Source organism: Anolis sagrei, chromosome 7 (assembly GCF_037176765.1).
Source record: "Anolis sagrei isolate rAnoSag1 chromosome 7, rAnoSag1.mat, whole genome shotgun sequence".
NCBI lineage: Eukaryota > Metazoa > Chordata > Lepidosauria > Squamata > Dactyloidae > Anolis > Anolis sagrei.
The window spans coordinates 14,657,503-14,674,821 of record NC_090027.1 but is presented as its reverse complement, the minus strand read 5'-3'; the positions used below and the strand labels follow the sequence as shown (position 1 = coordinate 14,674,821).

Sequence of the window (17,319 nt, the reverse complement as noted above, 5' to 3'; positions counted from 1 at the left end):
GGGGCCCGGAGGAGGGGAGCACCATTCAGGTCATGTGGGGGAGGAGATTTGCGGGTCACCAACACCCCAGGGAGAAGCGCAATAGAGTTCTTGCAACCCTGGAGAAGGTAGGAAGTGGTAGGCTCCATGGCAGTCCCCTCGGTCTCAAGGTCCTGCTGATTAATGCTAGATCCGTTAATGATAAGACCGCTGCCATTCAGGACCTGATTCTGGATGAGAGAGCGGATCTGGCATGCATTACTGAGACCTGGTTGGATGAGCTGGGGGGGGGGGGGGGGAGTAAATCTCACTCAGTTGTGTCCACCGGGTTTCGGAGTGCATCAGCAGGCCAGACGGGGGGGGGGGGGAGGAGGGGTCGCAGTAGTCTTTCAGCAATCCATCGCCGTGGTCAGATGCGCTGTCCCGCAGGCACCTGGGTTAGAGTGTGTCCACCTGAAGGTGGGGAACCGTGACAGTGTGGGGTTTCTGCTGGTGTACCGCCCACCCCGCGACCCAGCAGTTTCCCTGTCTGAGCTAGTAGAGGTGGTCTCCAATTCGGCCCTGGCTTCCCAGCGCTTGGTGGTGCTGGGAGATTTTAACATCCATGCTGAGACCTCCTTGTCCGGCGCAGCTCAGGACTTTATGGCCGCCATGACAACCATAGGACTGTCACAAATTATATCTGGGCCCACCCATCAGGCTGGACATACACTCGACCTAGTCTTTGTGGCGGACAGTGGAATGATCAGAGTGGAAGAACAAAACATCCTTCAGGTGTCATGGTCTGATCACTATCTGATCAGTTTTAGACTCTCTGCGACCCTCAACCTTCGCAGGGGTGGAGGACAGATTAAAATGGTCTGCCCTAGGAGACTGATGGATCTGGATGGATTCCTGAGGAATCTTGGGGTTCTTCCTGTCATGGAGCCTGGCGATTCTATCGACGCCTTGGTGGATCTCTACAATAGGGAGATGTCCAGGGCGATAGATACGATCGCTCCCGAACGCTCCATCTCGTTGCGTCGTGACAGGCCGTCTCCCTGGTTCACTGGGGAGCTGGCTGTGATGAAGCACATGAGAAGGGGGCTAGAGCGCAAGTGGAGGAGATCTCGGGACGTGTCTGATCAAGCACGGGCTAAAGCCTCTCTTAAGGCATACTCCGTGGCTATTCAGGTGGCCAGGGAATCTTTCACGACCACCCGTATAGCATCTGCAGCAAATAGATCATCGGAGTTGTTTCGGGTTGTCGGGGAACTCCTTCATCCACCAATGGTGGAGGAGACCTTTGACAACCCAGCAACTCGGTGCTGCGATTTTGCACACCATTTTGCAGGCAAAGTTGCTCAGATACACCTTGAGCTCGACTCCAATTTTATCACAGTGCCAGATGAGGTGATTGAGGCATCTGCTTGCCCAATTTTGTGGGATTCTTTTAGGCTTGTTCTTCCTGAGACCGTGGAGGAGGTCCTTGGGGCTGTGAGGGCGACCACTTCGACTCTAGACCCTTGCCCATCTTGGCTCATTAAATCGGCCAGGGAGGGGTTGGCTGATTGGTTTGTGTTGATCATTAATGCATCGTTGGAGCAAGACATTTTTCCATCTAATCTGAAACAGGCTGTGATTCGTCCACTCCTCAAAAAGGCTTCCCTTGACTCCACGGTGCTGAACAATTACAGGCCGATCTCCAACCTCCCTTTTTTGGGTAAGGTGCTGGAGTGGGTGGTCGCCTCCCAGCTCCAGGGCTTTTTAGATGACATCAACTACCTAGATCAGTCACAGTCTGGTTTCAGGCCTGGTCACGGTACCGAGACAGCCTTGGTCGCCTTGGTGGATGACCTCCGTAGAGAGCTGGACAGGGGGAGTGTGACTCTGTTGGTTCTCTTAGACATCTCAGCGGCTTTCGATACCAACTCTACTACTCTTTTCCACCAAATTCCAAGGAGGCCTCTCGGGTGCCGGACGAGTGCCTGGCCGCTGTGTCTATCTGGATGAGGAAGAACAAGCTGAAGATCAATCCCGACAAGACAGAGGTCCTCTTGGTCGATCGCAAACCAGATCGGGGTATAGGGTGGCAACCTGTGTTGGACGGGGTTACACTCCCCTTGAAGCCACAGGTCCGCAGTTTAGGAGTCCTCTTGGACTCATCGCTCACGCTTGAGGCTCAGGCGTCGGCGGTGTCAGGGAGGGCTTTTGCACAATTGAGATTTGTGCGCCAGCTGCGACCGTACCTCGCGAAGGCTGATCTGGCCGGGGTGGTCCATGCCTTGGTCACCTCTAGATTAGACTACTGCAATGCGCTCTACGTAGGGCTGCCCTTGAAAACGGCTCGGAAATTCCAACTGGTCCAACGGGCAGCAGCCAGGATGTTAACCGGGGCTCATTACAGAGAGAGGTCAACCCTCCTGTTCAAGGAGCTCCACTGGCTGCCGTTTATCTTCCGAGCCCAATTCAAGGTGCAGGTGCTTACCTACAAAGCCCTGAACGGTTTGGGACCACCCTACCTACGTGACCACATCTCCGTCTATGAACCCACACGCTCACTCCGGTCATCCTGAGAGGCCCTGCTCGTGATCCCGCCCACGTCGCAGGCGCGCTTGGTGGGAACCCGAGACAGGGCCTTTTCTGTGGTGGCCCCCCGACTCTGGAACGCCGTCCCAAAAGAGCTTAGACAGGCCCCTTCGCTGACAGTCTTCAGAAAGAACTTGAAGACCTGGCTGTTCCAATGTGCCTTTTCAGATTAGGAACCCCCAATACCAAATCCTAGAAGCACTTTAATAGAACTAAGATCACTGCACACCGCACACCGCACTTACTTTATAATCCTACATACCTCCTGCCACATCAGCACTTTTACTCTTGTACCCATTACTCTGGCCTGGCCCAGTTTTATATTGTCTTGATGTTTCGATGTATTGTTATTGCTGTTGTTTACTTCTGCTTAACTGTTTTAATTTGCTCTAGGTATTGTACTGTTGTATTGTGTTTTGAGGCTTTGGCCTATGTATGCCGCATCGAGTCCTGCTGGAGATGCTAGTGGGGTACAAATAAAGTAATAATAATAATAATAATAATAATAATAATAATAATGTTAAGGTCTCTTTCCCCCAAATTCCACCAATGTTCAAATTTGGGCATATTGACTATTTGTGCCAAGTTTGGTCCACATCCATCACAGTGCTCTCTGGATGTAGGTGAACTACAACTCCAAAACTCAAGGTCAATGCCCACCAAACCCTTCCAGCATTTTCTGTTGGTCATGGAAGTTCTGTGTGCCAAGTTTCATTCAGTTCCATCACTGGTGGCATTTAGAATGCTCTTTGATTGTCGGTGAACTACAAATCCCAGCAACTACAACTCCCAAATGACATAATCAATCCCTCCTCTCAATCCCGTCAGTTTTTGATATTTGTGCTAAATTTGGTCCAGTGAATGAACATACATCTTGCAGATCAGATATTTACATTATTATTCATAACAGCAGCAAAATTAGTTATGAAGTAGCAACAAAAATGTTATGGCTGGGGGTCACCACAACATGAGGAACCGTATTAAGGGGTCACTGTATTGGGAAGGTTGAGAACCTATGATATAACCCATTGCAGTTAATCTGCATTCTGAATCTGAATAATATGTGGATCCAGACTCAGAAGCTAAGTAGGGTTGGACCTGTTTAGTCCTTGGGTGGAGACCACCAAGGAAATTCAGCTGCCTTATGGTGCATTTCAGAGGAAGGAAATGGTAAGCCACGTATGGGTATTCCTTGCCCAAGAAAACCCTACATAATAATGGAATCTCCATACATTGATAGGTGATTGAAGGTACACCCTTACAAATACCAACTTCCAAAAAGCACCACAAAGTAGAAGGTACTCAATAGAAGGCTTAGGCTGATCAGATGTGAAATAAGACCTGTGTTCTCCTTTATTATTGTTTAGGAGCCCCCAGTGGTGCAATGGTTTAAACCAGAGTTTGTCAACCTGGGGGTCGGGATCCCTGGGGGGAGGGTCGTGAGGGGGTGTCAGAGGGGTTGCTAAAGGCCCTCAGAAAACACAGTATTTTCTGTTGGTCATGAGGGTTCTGTGTGGGAAGTATGGCCCAATTCTATTGTTGGTGGGGTTCACAAAGCTCTTTGATTGTAGGTGAACTATGAATCCCAGCAACTACAACGACCAAATGTCATGGTCTATTGTCCCCAAACACCACCAGTGTTCACATTTGGGCATATTGAGTATCTGTGCCAAGTTTGGTCCAGATCCATTATTGTTTGAGTCCACAGTGCTCTCTGGATATTGGTGAACTACAACTCCAAAACTCAAGGTCAGTGTCCACCAAACCCTCCCAGTATTTTCTGTTGGTTCTGTGTGCCACGTTTGGTCAATTCTATCATTGGTGGAGTTCAGAATGCTATTTGATTGTAGGTGAACTATAAATCCCAGCAACTACAACTCCCATATGACAAAAATAAATCCCCTCTCAACCCCAACAGTATTCAAATTTGGGCGAATTGGGTATTTGTGTCAAATTTGGTCCAGTGAATGAAAATATATCCTGCATATCAGATATTTACATTACGATGCATAACAGTAGTAAAATTAACAGTTAGTAACTAAAACAATTTTATGGTTGGGGGGGTCAATACAACATGAGGAACTGTATTTGGGGGTCACGGCATTAGGAAGGTTGAGAAACGCTGGGTTAAACCCTTGTGCTGGCAGGATTACTGATAAATAGGTCAGCGGTTTGAATCCAGGGAGAGCGGGTTGAGTTCCCTCTGTTAGCTCCAGCTTCCCATGCAGGGACATGAGAGAAGCCTCCGAGAAGGATGGGAGTACATCAAACATCCAGCGTCCCCTAGGCAACATCCTTGCAGATGGCCAATTCTCTCAAAACAGAAACGACTTGCAGTTTCTCAAGTCGCTAAAAAACATTGTGTAGAAGAGGACATTTCATCTAGAGACAACTAACTAAATTCACTTTCCTATACAGATCTATTAGAGAAAGCTTCAATAAGAAATCTTGAAAGTGCCCATGTTTGGAATGAAAAATGGTCAACCTGTGACTTCCAGATGTTGGACTGCAGTGTCTATGCTGCAGATAGAGGGGCCACTGGAGAAGGACAATGGGATTTGCACTCCAACCACATCTGGAAGAGCACAAGTCGTTCCCCCGTTTAAACCAGGTCTTGTAATTCTTTTAAGTGACAGCCCTCAGATCTTCAGCAACAAGGGATTATGCTTATCTCCAGGTCATAACAGGTTTCACATGCTATATAACAAACCTCTAAATCTCTGTACAGGAAATAAACCAGGCTGTCTGTCTGGTTTTCCTGGATGTATGCAGCACTGAAGAGCATTCAGTCATCTTCAGAAAGCTTCAAATGTTCAAAGTAAATGAGTGTAGAATTTACGAGGGTTGAATGAAAAGTAATGTCTCCACCTTTGTTACTTGGTTTTGGATGGGAACATTTTAATAAATCAAATGCAGAAATAATCCTTAGAATGTGCTCTTTAACTACCACTATTCACTTTTCGATATAATAACCAGACAATTGGATACATTTCTGCCAACGATGAACAAGTTTTCTGAAGCCGTCGACTCTGGAACTCCCTTCCACTGGAGATCAGAACTGCCCCTTCTATCTTAACGTTCAGGAAACAGGTGAAAACTTGGCTTTGGGGATTGGCATTCGACGAATGAGCCATGATCCTGTGATATGGATGGATGACGACGAATAATGATTTTTGATGACGACTGACCACTGTAATTATATGATTGTATTTTGCTATTTTAATGTTAATTTAGTGTGATTTAGTGTGATTTTGAATATGATGTTTTAATGACTGTCTGTAATATTGATGTTGGAAACTGGCCTGAGTCCCTCGAACGGAGGTGCTAAATAAATAAAAGAAGTCGACACTCTGTTTCCGCAACCCATCGTGCACAGATCTCCAATAGCCAAGCAAAGCAATAATGTGACATTCTTGTGAAATTCCGATTATGCTTGAAATTTCTCTCTGAGTGGTACGACGATCATCCTGAATCATTCTGTCAACCTTTTGCTTGTGAAACTCGGTGGTTGCTGTCACAGGATGTCCAACTCTTTATCTATCACACAAGTCAGTTGTTTCCACTTCAACATTTTTAATGATGCACAGTACTCACATCAGCTTGCATTCTCTGATGAATCTCCTTTGGGGTGACACCTTCTGCTGTCAAGAATTCAATGACTGCACGTTGCTTAAGTCGCAATGACCAACCGTCTGCGCAGGGTTTCATACTTTGCACTTTAACAACACAACCATTCAATGCTAGGGCTTCCCACCAAAAGGGAACTGTAGAGGAGTGTCTACTGAACAAGCCAGTACCTGCCGCATACCAGTACTGCAATCTGTTGAGGAATTACGAAGGTGGAGGCATTACTTTTCATTCAACTCTTGTACACATCTTGTGCAGATTATTCTTTTCCAGATGGTGCCCTCTGAAGATGCTGAACAATAATTCTTTGGTTATAGGAGCTCCCCAGTGGCACAATGGGTTAAACCCTTGTGCTGGCGGGACTGCTGACCAAAAGGTTGCTGGTTTCAATCTGGGGACCAGGGTGAGCTCCTATCTGTCAGCTCCAGCATCCCATGCGGGGACATGAGAGAAGCCTCCCACTGGATGGGAAAACATCTGGGCGTCCCCTGGGCAATGTCCTTGCAGATGGCCAATTCTCTCACACCAGAACACTTGTAGTTTCTCAAGTCACTCCTGACACGATTTTTTTTTGTTGTAGAACGAGATATTAGACTATGTTTCAAATCACAAAACATTAGTATAGATTCTGATATCCAGCGGCAATCTAATTTACACACAACTAACCGAAGTTCCCTTGGTCTTGACAAACAAAACCCATCAAAATCAAGTGGACTTTGGTTAATTGTGAATAAATTTGCCCAGCAAGTTCAGCGCAAATTAAGCTGGATCCAACCCTGTATCATTATTGGTGTTGAGAAACTCTAGGTCAGCATTTCTCAACCTGGGGGTCAGGACCCCTGGGAGGGTCACAAGGGGGATGTTAGAGGGGTCACCAAAGACCATCTGAAAACACAGTATTTTCTGTTGGTCATGGGGGTGTTGTGTGGGGATTTTGGCCCAACTCTATCGTTGGTGGGGTTCAGAATGCTCTTTGATTTTAGGCAAACTATAAATTCCAGCAACTACAATTCCCAAATGTCAAGATCTATTTCCCCCAAACTCCACCAGTGTTCACATTTGGGCATATTGAGTATTCATGCCAGGTTTGGTCCAGATCCATTATTATTACAGTGCTCTCTCGATGTAAGTGAACTACAACTCCAAAACTCAAAGCCAATGCCCAGAGCCTTCTAGTATTTTCTGTTGATCATGGGAGTTCTGTGTGCCAAGTCTGGCTCAATTCCATCATTGGTGGAGTTCAGAATGCTCTTTGATTGTAGGTGAACTATAAATCCCAGCGACGACAACTCCCAAATGACAAAATCAACCCTCCACCAATCCCACCAGTGTTCAAATTTGGGTGTATTGGGTATTTGTGCCGAATTTGGTCCAGTGAATGAAAATACATCCTGCATATCAGATATTAACATTATGATTTATAACAGTAGCAAAATTACAGTTATGAAGTAGCAACGAAAATAATTTTATGATTGGGGGTCACCACAATATGAGGAACTGTTTTAAGGGGCCATGGCATTAGGAAGGTTGAGAACCACTGTTCTAGGTTCATCTTTCTGTTCAGCCAGACTTTGGCAGGTCAGCTTGGCATTTGGACAACCCTGCATGAGATGAGCAGGAAGAGCAGATGCATTTCTGCCTTATTTTGGAAGATATATGGGGACATGGTAAGAGTAAAAATTAGTGACAAACTTGGCTTATTGATTTTTAAAAAACCTCTAAAATAAAATTGGCACGTTTAGACTTAAGTGCAGGACTCAGCTTAACATATTGTGGTAGCGGTCATACCAAGTACTTGGCTCACAACACAAGACCCATGTTCATAGTATCAATGGGAGCTACTAAAAATAGGTTCTCAGGTGCGGCAGTCAGTGTGGGGTCAATGCGTTAAACCAACACAACAGCGACTTTGCCATCTGTTAAATGCTGTGCTGATCTCCTAAGGATACAATTTCAAGATGCTTTTATTAGCTGTTTGGATTTCCCATTTCTCTACAAGGTTTTTATTTTTGTTGTTGTTGTTGCATGAATGACATTTCAAGAGCCATGATGGAAACTGCAGCTCTCCAGACTAGAACTCCTAGTATTCCTCACTATTGGCAGTGCGGCTAAAGTGACTGGAACCTGCAGTCCAACAACATCTGGAAACACACACAAGTCCCATCCCTGTGTGTAACCTTTTAGGGAATTTAATGCTGAAGATAGGCATGCATTTGTATTAGCTTTTGTTGTGCACACCAGCCTTGTATGCTTGATACTTCTTGGTATGGATAACGTTTCCCCAGAACCAGAATCAGCAATGCTCCTGGTCCCATTCACACTATACTACTACAGTACCTTGCTATATTATAGAACTCCTATATGCTGCTGACAACATATTCTGTGCGCATTCAGAAGAAGACCTACAAGCCACTCTAAACACCTTTGCAGAAGCATACGAGATGCTCAACCTCTCATTGAACATTGAGAAAATCAAAGTGCTCTTCCAGTAGATACCAGTCAATCCCTCTGCAATGCCAGAAATACAGCTTAGAAAATGTTGACCATTTCCACTACCTTGGCAGTCATCTCTCCACAAAAATCAACACTGACACTGAAATGCAATACTGTCTGAGCTCTGCAAGTGCAGCATTTTTCCAAATGAAGCAGAGAGTGTTTGAGGACCGGGACATCCATAGGGATACAAAGGCGCTTGTTTATAAAGCTATTGTCCTCCCAACCCTGTCATATGCCTGCGAAACGTGGACTGTCTACAGACGTCATACGCAACTCCTTGAACGATTCCATCAGCACTGCCGCTGAAAAATCTTGCAAATCTCTTGGGAAGACAGGTGGATAAATGTCAGAGTCCTGGAAGATACAAAGACCACCAGCACTGAAATGATGCTCCTACGCCATCAACAATACTGCCCGATTACCATCTCCCGAAGCAGTTACTATACTCCCAACTCAAGAACGAAAAATGGAATGTTGGTGGACAAGAAAAGTGATTTAAAGATGCGCTTAAAGTTAACCTTAAAAACTGTGCCATAGACACTGAGAACTGGGAAGCCCTGTCCCTAATTGGAGGTCAGCTGTGACTAGAAGTGCTGTGGAATTCGAAGAGGCACGAACGGAGGATGAAAGGGAGAAATGTGCCAAGAGGAGGGCACATCAAACCAACACTGATTGGGACTGCCTTCCACCTGGAAATTGATGCCCTCACGGTGGAAGAACATGCGGATCAAGAATAGGACTCCACTACATATCCACAGCCAAGACACTACACTTGGATGAGGGATCGCCTAAGTAAGTAAAGTACTTTGCCATGGCTCCTTCCTATGGAATCCCAAGATCTGTAATGCTGTGAGGGGTTTTGAATTCTCTGCCAGAATTCCATAGCATGCCCCTCAAACAAGTTATTATCATGGTATTATAACCACAGTGTGAAAGGCACCCATTTGTGGAAATGTCACAGTTTTCAGGACTTGCATACCAAGCAAGTCCTGAAAACTGCCCCGAGGCTTTTTAGAGCTTTTCTCAGATAGGAGGTCTAAGCTGTGGAATTTCCTGCTCATAGAGGTTGTCATGGCATCTTCCCTACCGGCTTACTGGTGGCAAAGGAAAACCACTTAAAGGACAAGTCAAAATATTTACATTGAATACATTTGGGGCTTTGCTTCATGCCGGGGCCCTTCATTTTATTCATTGCCTGCTATTTTATTTTAGGAGCCCCTGGTGGTGCAGGGGTTAGACTGCTGAGCTGCTGAATTTGCTGACTGAAAGGTCAGTAGTTCAAATTTGGGGAGTGGGGTGAGCTCCTGCTGTTAGCCCCAGCTTCTGGCAACCTAGCAGTTTAAAAACATGCAAATGTGGGTAGATCAATAGGTATCACTTCAGTGGGAATGTAATGACGATCCCTGCAGTCATGCTGGCCACATGACCTTGGATGTGTCTACGGACAATGCCGACTCTTTGGCTTAGAAATGGAGATGTGCACCACACCCAGAGTCGGACACAACTAGACTTCATGTCAAGGGGAAGCCTTTATCTACTTTGTCTTAATTTATGTGCCTCTGCATTTTCTTCTACAGCGTATGGAAAAGCAGTACATAAATGTAAACAGGGGCGGCGAGGGGAAGCTCCCTGCTCTGCTGACAAGGAGCAGTCAAAGCTCAATCCACTCCAAGGCAGAGGATCTGCTTTGGGGGATCAAATCTTGGATAGACCAACAAGGTGTGTTATTTTAAAGGATGTTTAAATGCTCAGTTTTGTGCAACTATGACCAGGCTGTGGATCTCTCTTCCTCAGGAACCTGATCATTCCCCCTTTTAATACCCTTTCAAAAAGTTGCAAGAGGGTGGGTACATCCTTCCTTTCTTCCTTTCTAGGAAAGTGCTTAGTTTATTGATTAGCGATTTCTTCCTCTGCTTTTTAACTATCCCTGCTTTTAAAAAAATACATTTACTGCTTCTGTTGGTGCATTGTTGCTTAAAAAACCCCACCTGAATGTGTTTTTAATTTTTAAACCAAATTCAACAGATATATAATTTTATTATTTTTGTTAAAACTGCTAGATTTTTAAAAGATTTTTTAATAAATAAATAAATGAATGAATGAATACGACCTACTGTGTGGAGTTGGGATCATGGAGGGGAAGAGAATAAGTAAGGAAAGAGGAAGACATGAATGGCTCCTGGGTTGGAGAGGCACACATACAATTGTCATGATAGCATGCTTTCCATTGCGTTGGGATCCTGTTTACAGTTATGATGAGTCTTGTTCTCCTACTGAAGCCATGAACAAGGAGGAAGGGTAAGAGCACAGTGGTGTCCACATGCACGTGGTGGCTGGGCTGGAGTGGGCATTGAATAGCTTCATCCACCTTACGAGCCACAGTAGCACTATGGGTTAAACCCTTGTGCCGGCTGAACTGCTGACCTGAAGACTTAAATGTCAGTGGTTCGAATCTGCGAGATGGTGTGCGCTCCCATCTGTCAGCTCCAGCTTCCCATGCGGGGACATGAGAGAAGCCTCCCACAGGATGGTAACACATCCGGGCATCCCCCGAGCAACATCCTTGCAGACGGCCAATTCTCTCACACCGGAAGAAACTTGCAATATATTCTCAAATTGCTTCTTACACGATAAAAAAACTCCCACCTTAAAATAAGTACATGGACATCTCAAATGCTTATGGTTCTAAACTGGTGGCTGACTTGCAAGCAAACTGCTTGCTGGCCTTTGAACTGATGACTTTGAACTGATGGCTTTAAATAAATCATCCATGATCGTTGAAGGCGGGCTATATGGCCATGTTCTAGAGGCATTTTCTCCTGACGTTTCGCCTGCATCTATGGCAAGCATCCTCAGAGGTACCTCTGAGGATGCTTTTATTTTATTTATTTATTTTTATTTATTATTTGGACTTATATGCCGCCACTCTCCTGGGGCTCAGAGTGGCTTACAAGAATGGCTAAAATCTAACAAAATTTAAAAGCAATTTAAAACAATTTAAATTGTTTGCCATAGATGCAGGCGAAACGTCAGGAGAAAATGCCTCTAGCACATGGGCATATAGCCTGGAAAAATCATCCATGATTCTTGTCTGGTGAGCAACCCTCATTCATCTCAGCGTCACTTCAGCAACGACACTACAACTCCTTTCTTGGTGCGGCATGTCCTAGAAGGCCACATGGAATAGATGGATGGTATGGTGTAGAATACAAACTAGACTACACAAATATTCATCCGTGCTATGTTCAGGCACACTCTCGTGCATGTGCACCACTGCCCTATTACGCTTATGTTTCATCACCCCCAAAAATGACTTGATGAAGGACAAGGAGACTTCTGTGTGGCTCAAAACCCCCTTTTTTCGTGGTAAAAGATGTGAAAGTGAATGTGGAAATGTAAACACTATACATTTTCTAAACCAAAAAGAGCCATAAAAATATTCACATTTTAGATCAACAGTTATAAACATTCTCATTCCAAAAGCACAAGTACATTTCAGTTCTCCCTACCCCACAACAGAAACATAAAAATATACCTCTCCCATTGCTAACCTGCTTCGATAATTAGTAATATTGAATGAAGAGCCAAGAGCGTCAACAATCCACTGGCTGATTACCAGATGATGGCTTCTAATTACCTACAACACTTTGGGTGGCTATTCTGGAGAAAGGGGAGACTCCTCAGGGATCCAGAACACAGCTGTTTATCTCTTCGTTTGAAGAAAATGCCATCTGTTTTCCAAAGTAGAATTGGGATACTGTTGGGCCCTTTAGACAACATTAGACTACAAAATGCACCATCCCTTGGCTTGACTTGCTGGAGATGATGGATGTCACAGTCTCATGATAATTTAGGGATGACAGCCTTTGCACTCCAGAATCCTCTTCATATCGTTTTCTAGAAGAGTATAGCTCTCACTTCAGCCAATGAGAATGAAAAGGTATCTTGAAGACCCATGATGGCACATTATTTCGTGTGTGCATGTGTTAATCTTTCTTAACCAAAAGAACCAAGGGTCAAACGGCTTTTCCCAAAGTGCTTCAAAATGGCAACCAAGAATCTTTTGGAACACGAGCACTTCTTGTTGCACAGCTTAAAAACTCTAGAAGGATTGCAATGGTTTTTATATGGCTGTGGGGTTGGGGGGGGGGGCAAATGGAGCTAAATTTCCCTTCCCAGCATCCCTTGGTAATGTGCACCTGAGTTGCAGGTAAGAGGGAGGCACCTGTTCCATCTGGAATAGAGATACTTGCGTGTTTTTGACCAGAGCTGCAACTGGGGGTTGATTCTACTCTGTTAGAATGGTCAATAAGCAATGCACACCCTTTCTCTTTCTTAAAAAATACATTAGAAGTGGAAATGCACTGGGCATGATGAACTGGGAACAGTGCCTCACCACACAAGCCCATGAGACATGATGACAGCTAGTGATGCATTTTGGCTAGTTAAGGACTTCAACCAATGGACAAGTGGTTCTCCTGGATTTAATCTGGTTGAAAGTAGTCTACCCCCTCCAGAGCGGGCAAGCAGACTGAGCACCATTCAGATTTCAGTGGCAATGATGTCCTCATAAGGAACATCAGTGCCCTGGAGGTCAAGCTCTAAGGGCTCCTTGCCATCCTCTCCTGCAGCCAACTCATGAAGCATCTTCTCCAAATTCTGGTTCCGTTTGTACATGTGCAAGTAACTCTGCTGCAGCTGCTTCTGGTAGTGGATCACTTTCTCTTTTTCCTCTTTCCAGGTCTGTCGTTCCTGCTGGAAGCCAGTTGTCATGTGCTCGTTGTTGTTCCGCTCCTCCTGCAACTCCACTTTCAGCTTCTCCACTTCTCTCCATAGAGCTTGGGCATCCTCGGCCACGTTGGCCTCCAGGCTTCCTGGGGCCATTCCACACTTCATCTCCTCTCGGAGGATTGTCAGTTCTGTTCTGAGCTCTGCAATTTCCTGCTCCAACAAGTTCACCTTCTCCCTCAGCAGTTCTGACTCGTTCTTCTTGCGTTGAAGCTCATTTTCACTCACATCCAACTCCATAGCCTTGGCATGCAGAGACTCTTCCAAGTCCTGGATTTTCATCTCTAATAGTTCCATCTTCGCTCGAACATCCTTCAGTTGAGCTTTCATGTTAAGGACCTCATTGATCTTGCTGTTGAGTTCTGCTTGGGATTCCTTCAGCTGCTGTTTAAGCAGAGAGATTTCCCCAGACTTCTGACAAACCTGTAAAACACAAGACAAGTGTCAGGCTGTCTGCTAGATACTTGGCCTGTTGCAGTACCCAAACTGCAGTGCAATGCAGTTTGGCACTGGCCACCACATGTATATAGTATTTATGAGAACAGATTAAAAAGTTGGTAACCAGAGGTGGAGAGTGCATCTCTTCAGGAATAATCTGTCAGAGGCACATGACAATGGTGTAACTGGGAAGCCCTAGCCCTTCAGCGCTCCAGCTGGAGGTCAGCTGTGACCAGCAGTGCTGTAGAATTTGAAGAGGCATGGATGGAGGGTGAAAGAGAGAAACATGCCAGGAGGAAGGCATGTCAAGCCAACCCCGACCGAGACTGCCTTCCACCTGGAAACTAATGCTCTCACTGCGGGAGAAGATGCAGATCAAGAATAGGGCTCCACAGTTACCTATGGACCCACCAGTACACTGATCTTGGAAGACTATCCTACTTGGACAACGAGAGATTGCCTAAGTAAGTAAGTAAGGTGTACCAAAAAGAACACAAAGATAACAAAATAGTGAGGGAATGTTACTTTTGAACAACAGTACAAATTACCATTGGTCATGATAGTGGGATATCCTGGGAACTGTAATCTAAAACCAATTCGGGGTAGGAAGATCTTCCTGGGTCCTAGTTTATTTATTTATTTACTATATTTATATACTATCCCTCTCAACCTGCAGCTAACTTGGGGCGGTTTACAGTTGATAACAAGACCATAAAATACAATTATAATACAATTAAAAACATTAAGATAATGCTGCATTTGGCTATAGACAAATGGGACTCAGGACAACAATTCGATGCTGACACAATATAAACATATAATAAAACTCAATCAAATACCTAAAAACAAATGTAAACATACATTAAAACAGTTTTCCAGGTTAAAAACATCATCCAAATCAGTCCAAATTGCAGTCAAATACATCTCATATTTGCCAGTAAAATCAGTCTAATCTGCAAATGCTTGCTCCCATAACCAGGATTTAAGTTTCTCCTGGAAGGTCAGGAGGGAGGGGGCAGATCTAACCTCCTTAGGGAGGGGGTTCTATGGCAAGCACATAGAAATCAATAGATATCATCCGAGACTTGGAACATCTAAGGTCATATGGTGAGAGAGCGCCATCTCCTGATTATTTAATGTAAATAGCAGGCAATTTCAGAAACTCTTTTATTTTAAGCAAGTTTCTTTGGTTTTCATATTAACAACTAAATAATTGAGGCTGAATTTAACTAAAAAGAGATTGCCTTGATCAAATCTTATGTTATAAGTATATAAAACTACTGACTCACATACCACAGACCTTACACTCATCCCAAAACCCCTATCCTAAACAAAATAAACCCTCATCCCCACACCCGTGCACCCTTCACCATGACTTCCCACACCGAAGCACTACGAAACCTTTAAGCCTATTTATCTATCCTTATTCATGGTAAATCTAAATTCCTAATGGAGCTCCTCTATATTACTGACTCTATTCAGATATGCCATGGCCAACTTCCATTTTTCTAGAAAGTCCTCATTACTCTTATTCCTCCTGTTATAAGTTAGTCTGGCCATTAGCATATATTCTCACATTCTTTCCCTCCAATCCTTTTTGGTTAGACCTTTTCCCCCTTTCCAATCTTTGGCTATGGTCAATCTTGCCACTGCAAAGCTATATTGATATATTTCTTGGTCCTTTTGATTATTGTTTTCTCTCTGTAGACCTAGCAGTCACAGTCCTGGGCTTTTAAAATCTTGTTATGTAACATTTTATTTGTCTCCTTAATGACCTTATCCCAAAATTCCTGTATGATCACACAGGTCCACCACATGTGGAGGAATGTCCCTTTCTGTTTCCTGCACCTCCAGCAAATACCTTGTTGTGACTTGACTATTTTGGCCAATGTTACTGGAGTGATATAACACCTATAAAACATTTTGTATTGATTCTCCCTGATTGAACCTGATAAAGTAAATTTGAATTCTTTGTTCCATAGGTATTCCCATTTGTCCAATTCTATTGGTCTGCCTAGGTCCTTGGCCCAGGATATCATTACTGTCTTAACTCTGTTGTCCTCCATATTATAGCTTAGTATGTATTTGTATAATATAGAGATTATCCCTTTTCCCATATTCTTTCCAATTCACTTTTCCCATATTCTTTCCAATTCTGATTCTTTGGTTGCAAATCCAATCCTCAAGTCTTTTTTGTATCTTTCATGCAGTTGGTGATAACGAAACCAATCATTAATCTCCAATTCTTCCCACCCTTTTAATTTCCACTTTTCATTTTCTCTAATAAGGTATTCTTTATATGTTCTTGTTTTTACCCTTAATGTTGGTCTTGTAACTGCTTCTAGTGGCCTCAGCCAAAGGGGTTTTTTTGGTTCCATACCTTTTCTGTATTTTTTCCAAATATACAATAGTCCCCCTCTAATTATATGTTTATTAAAATGTGCTGATTTCCTGAATGTTATGGAAAAAATTTAATACAAATTTTTGACTGAAAGCAGTGGAAAACAGGCAGAAATAGCAAGTCTATGTGTATTAAGATATGTAAATGATAATAATTTGTACTTAATGACAAAATTAACTAATTGATTGAATAAGGTATATAGGCATATACACATCAAAAATATTGGTACTTGATTATATTTGCCATGATTTGCTTTTCTGTAATGTACCATAATTAAAATAAACAGTTTTAACTTAAAAAAAAAAGATCACTACTGATGGAAAGGTCATGAGTTCGAAGCCAGCTCAGGTTGGAGTGAGCTTCCGACCAATTTGTGTAGCTTGCTGTCGACCTTTGCAGTCCGAAAGACAGTTATTATTTATTATTATTTACAGCTTTTATATTCCGCCCTTCTCACCCCGCAGGGGACTCAAGGCGGATTACAGTGTACACATATATGACAAACATTCAATGCCAATTTTGACATACAAACATATACAGACATAGACAGAGGCTATTAACTTTTTCTGGCCGCCGGGGAGCTGTTGCTTTCATCGTCCATCTGCGATGCTGATGAAGCACTTCCGCATTCCCACATGCTTCCCCGCTGGAATGCTTTGCTGGAGTCTTCTTTATGGCCTCATAAATCAGTTAATTTAGCCTCCCCACACTTTAAGGTGGTACCTTATTTTCCTACTTGACAGATGCAACTGTCTTTCGGGTTGCAAAGGTCGACAACAGGCTACACATAATTGGCTGGAAACCCACTCCAACCCGGGCTGGCTTCGAACTAATGACCTTTTGTTCAGAGTGATCTTAATGCAGCTGACACTCAGCCTGCTGCGCCACAATCCCGGTGCTTTGACAGTTGCATCTGTCAAGTAGGAAATTTAGGTGCCACTTATGTGGGGAGGCTAATTTAACTAATTTACGAGGCCATAACCTCCAGCAAGCATGCAAAGAATGAGGAAGTACTTCATCAG

General features: G+C 44.0%; 1 protein-coding gene across 1 annotated transcript in view; it reads right to left on the bottom strand.

The window, feature by feature from the left end:
* Positions 1–265: 265 nt before the first annotated feature.
* LZTS1 (leucine zipper tumor suppressor 1) overlaps positions 266–17,319 on the bottom strand; it is an 81,242-nt gene continuing 64,188 nt past the window's right edge. Inside the window, exon 4 of the mRNA XM_060786939.2 lies at positions 266–13,881. Within this exon, the coding sequence (XP_060642922.2) occupies positions 13,213–13,881 (669 nt within the window). The 3' untranslated portion in view covers positions 266–13,212. The remainder of the gene's footprint in view (positions 13,882–17,319) is intronic.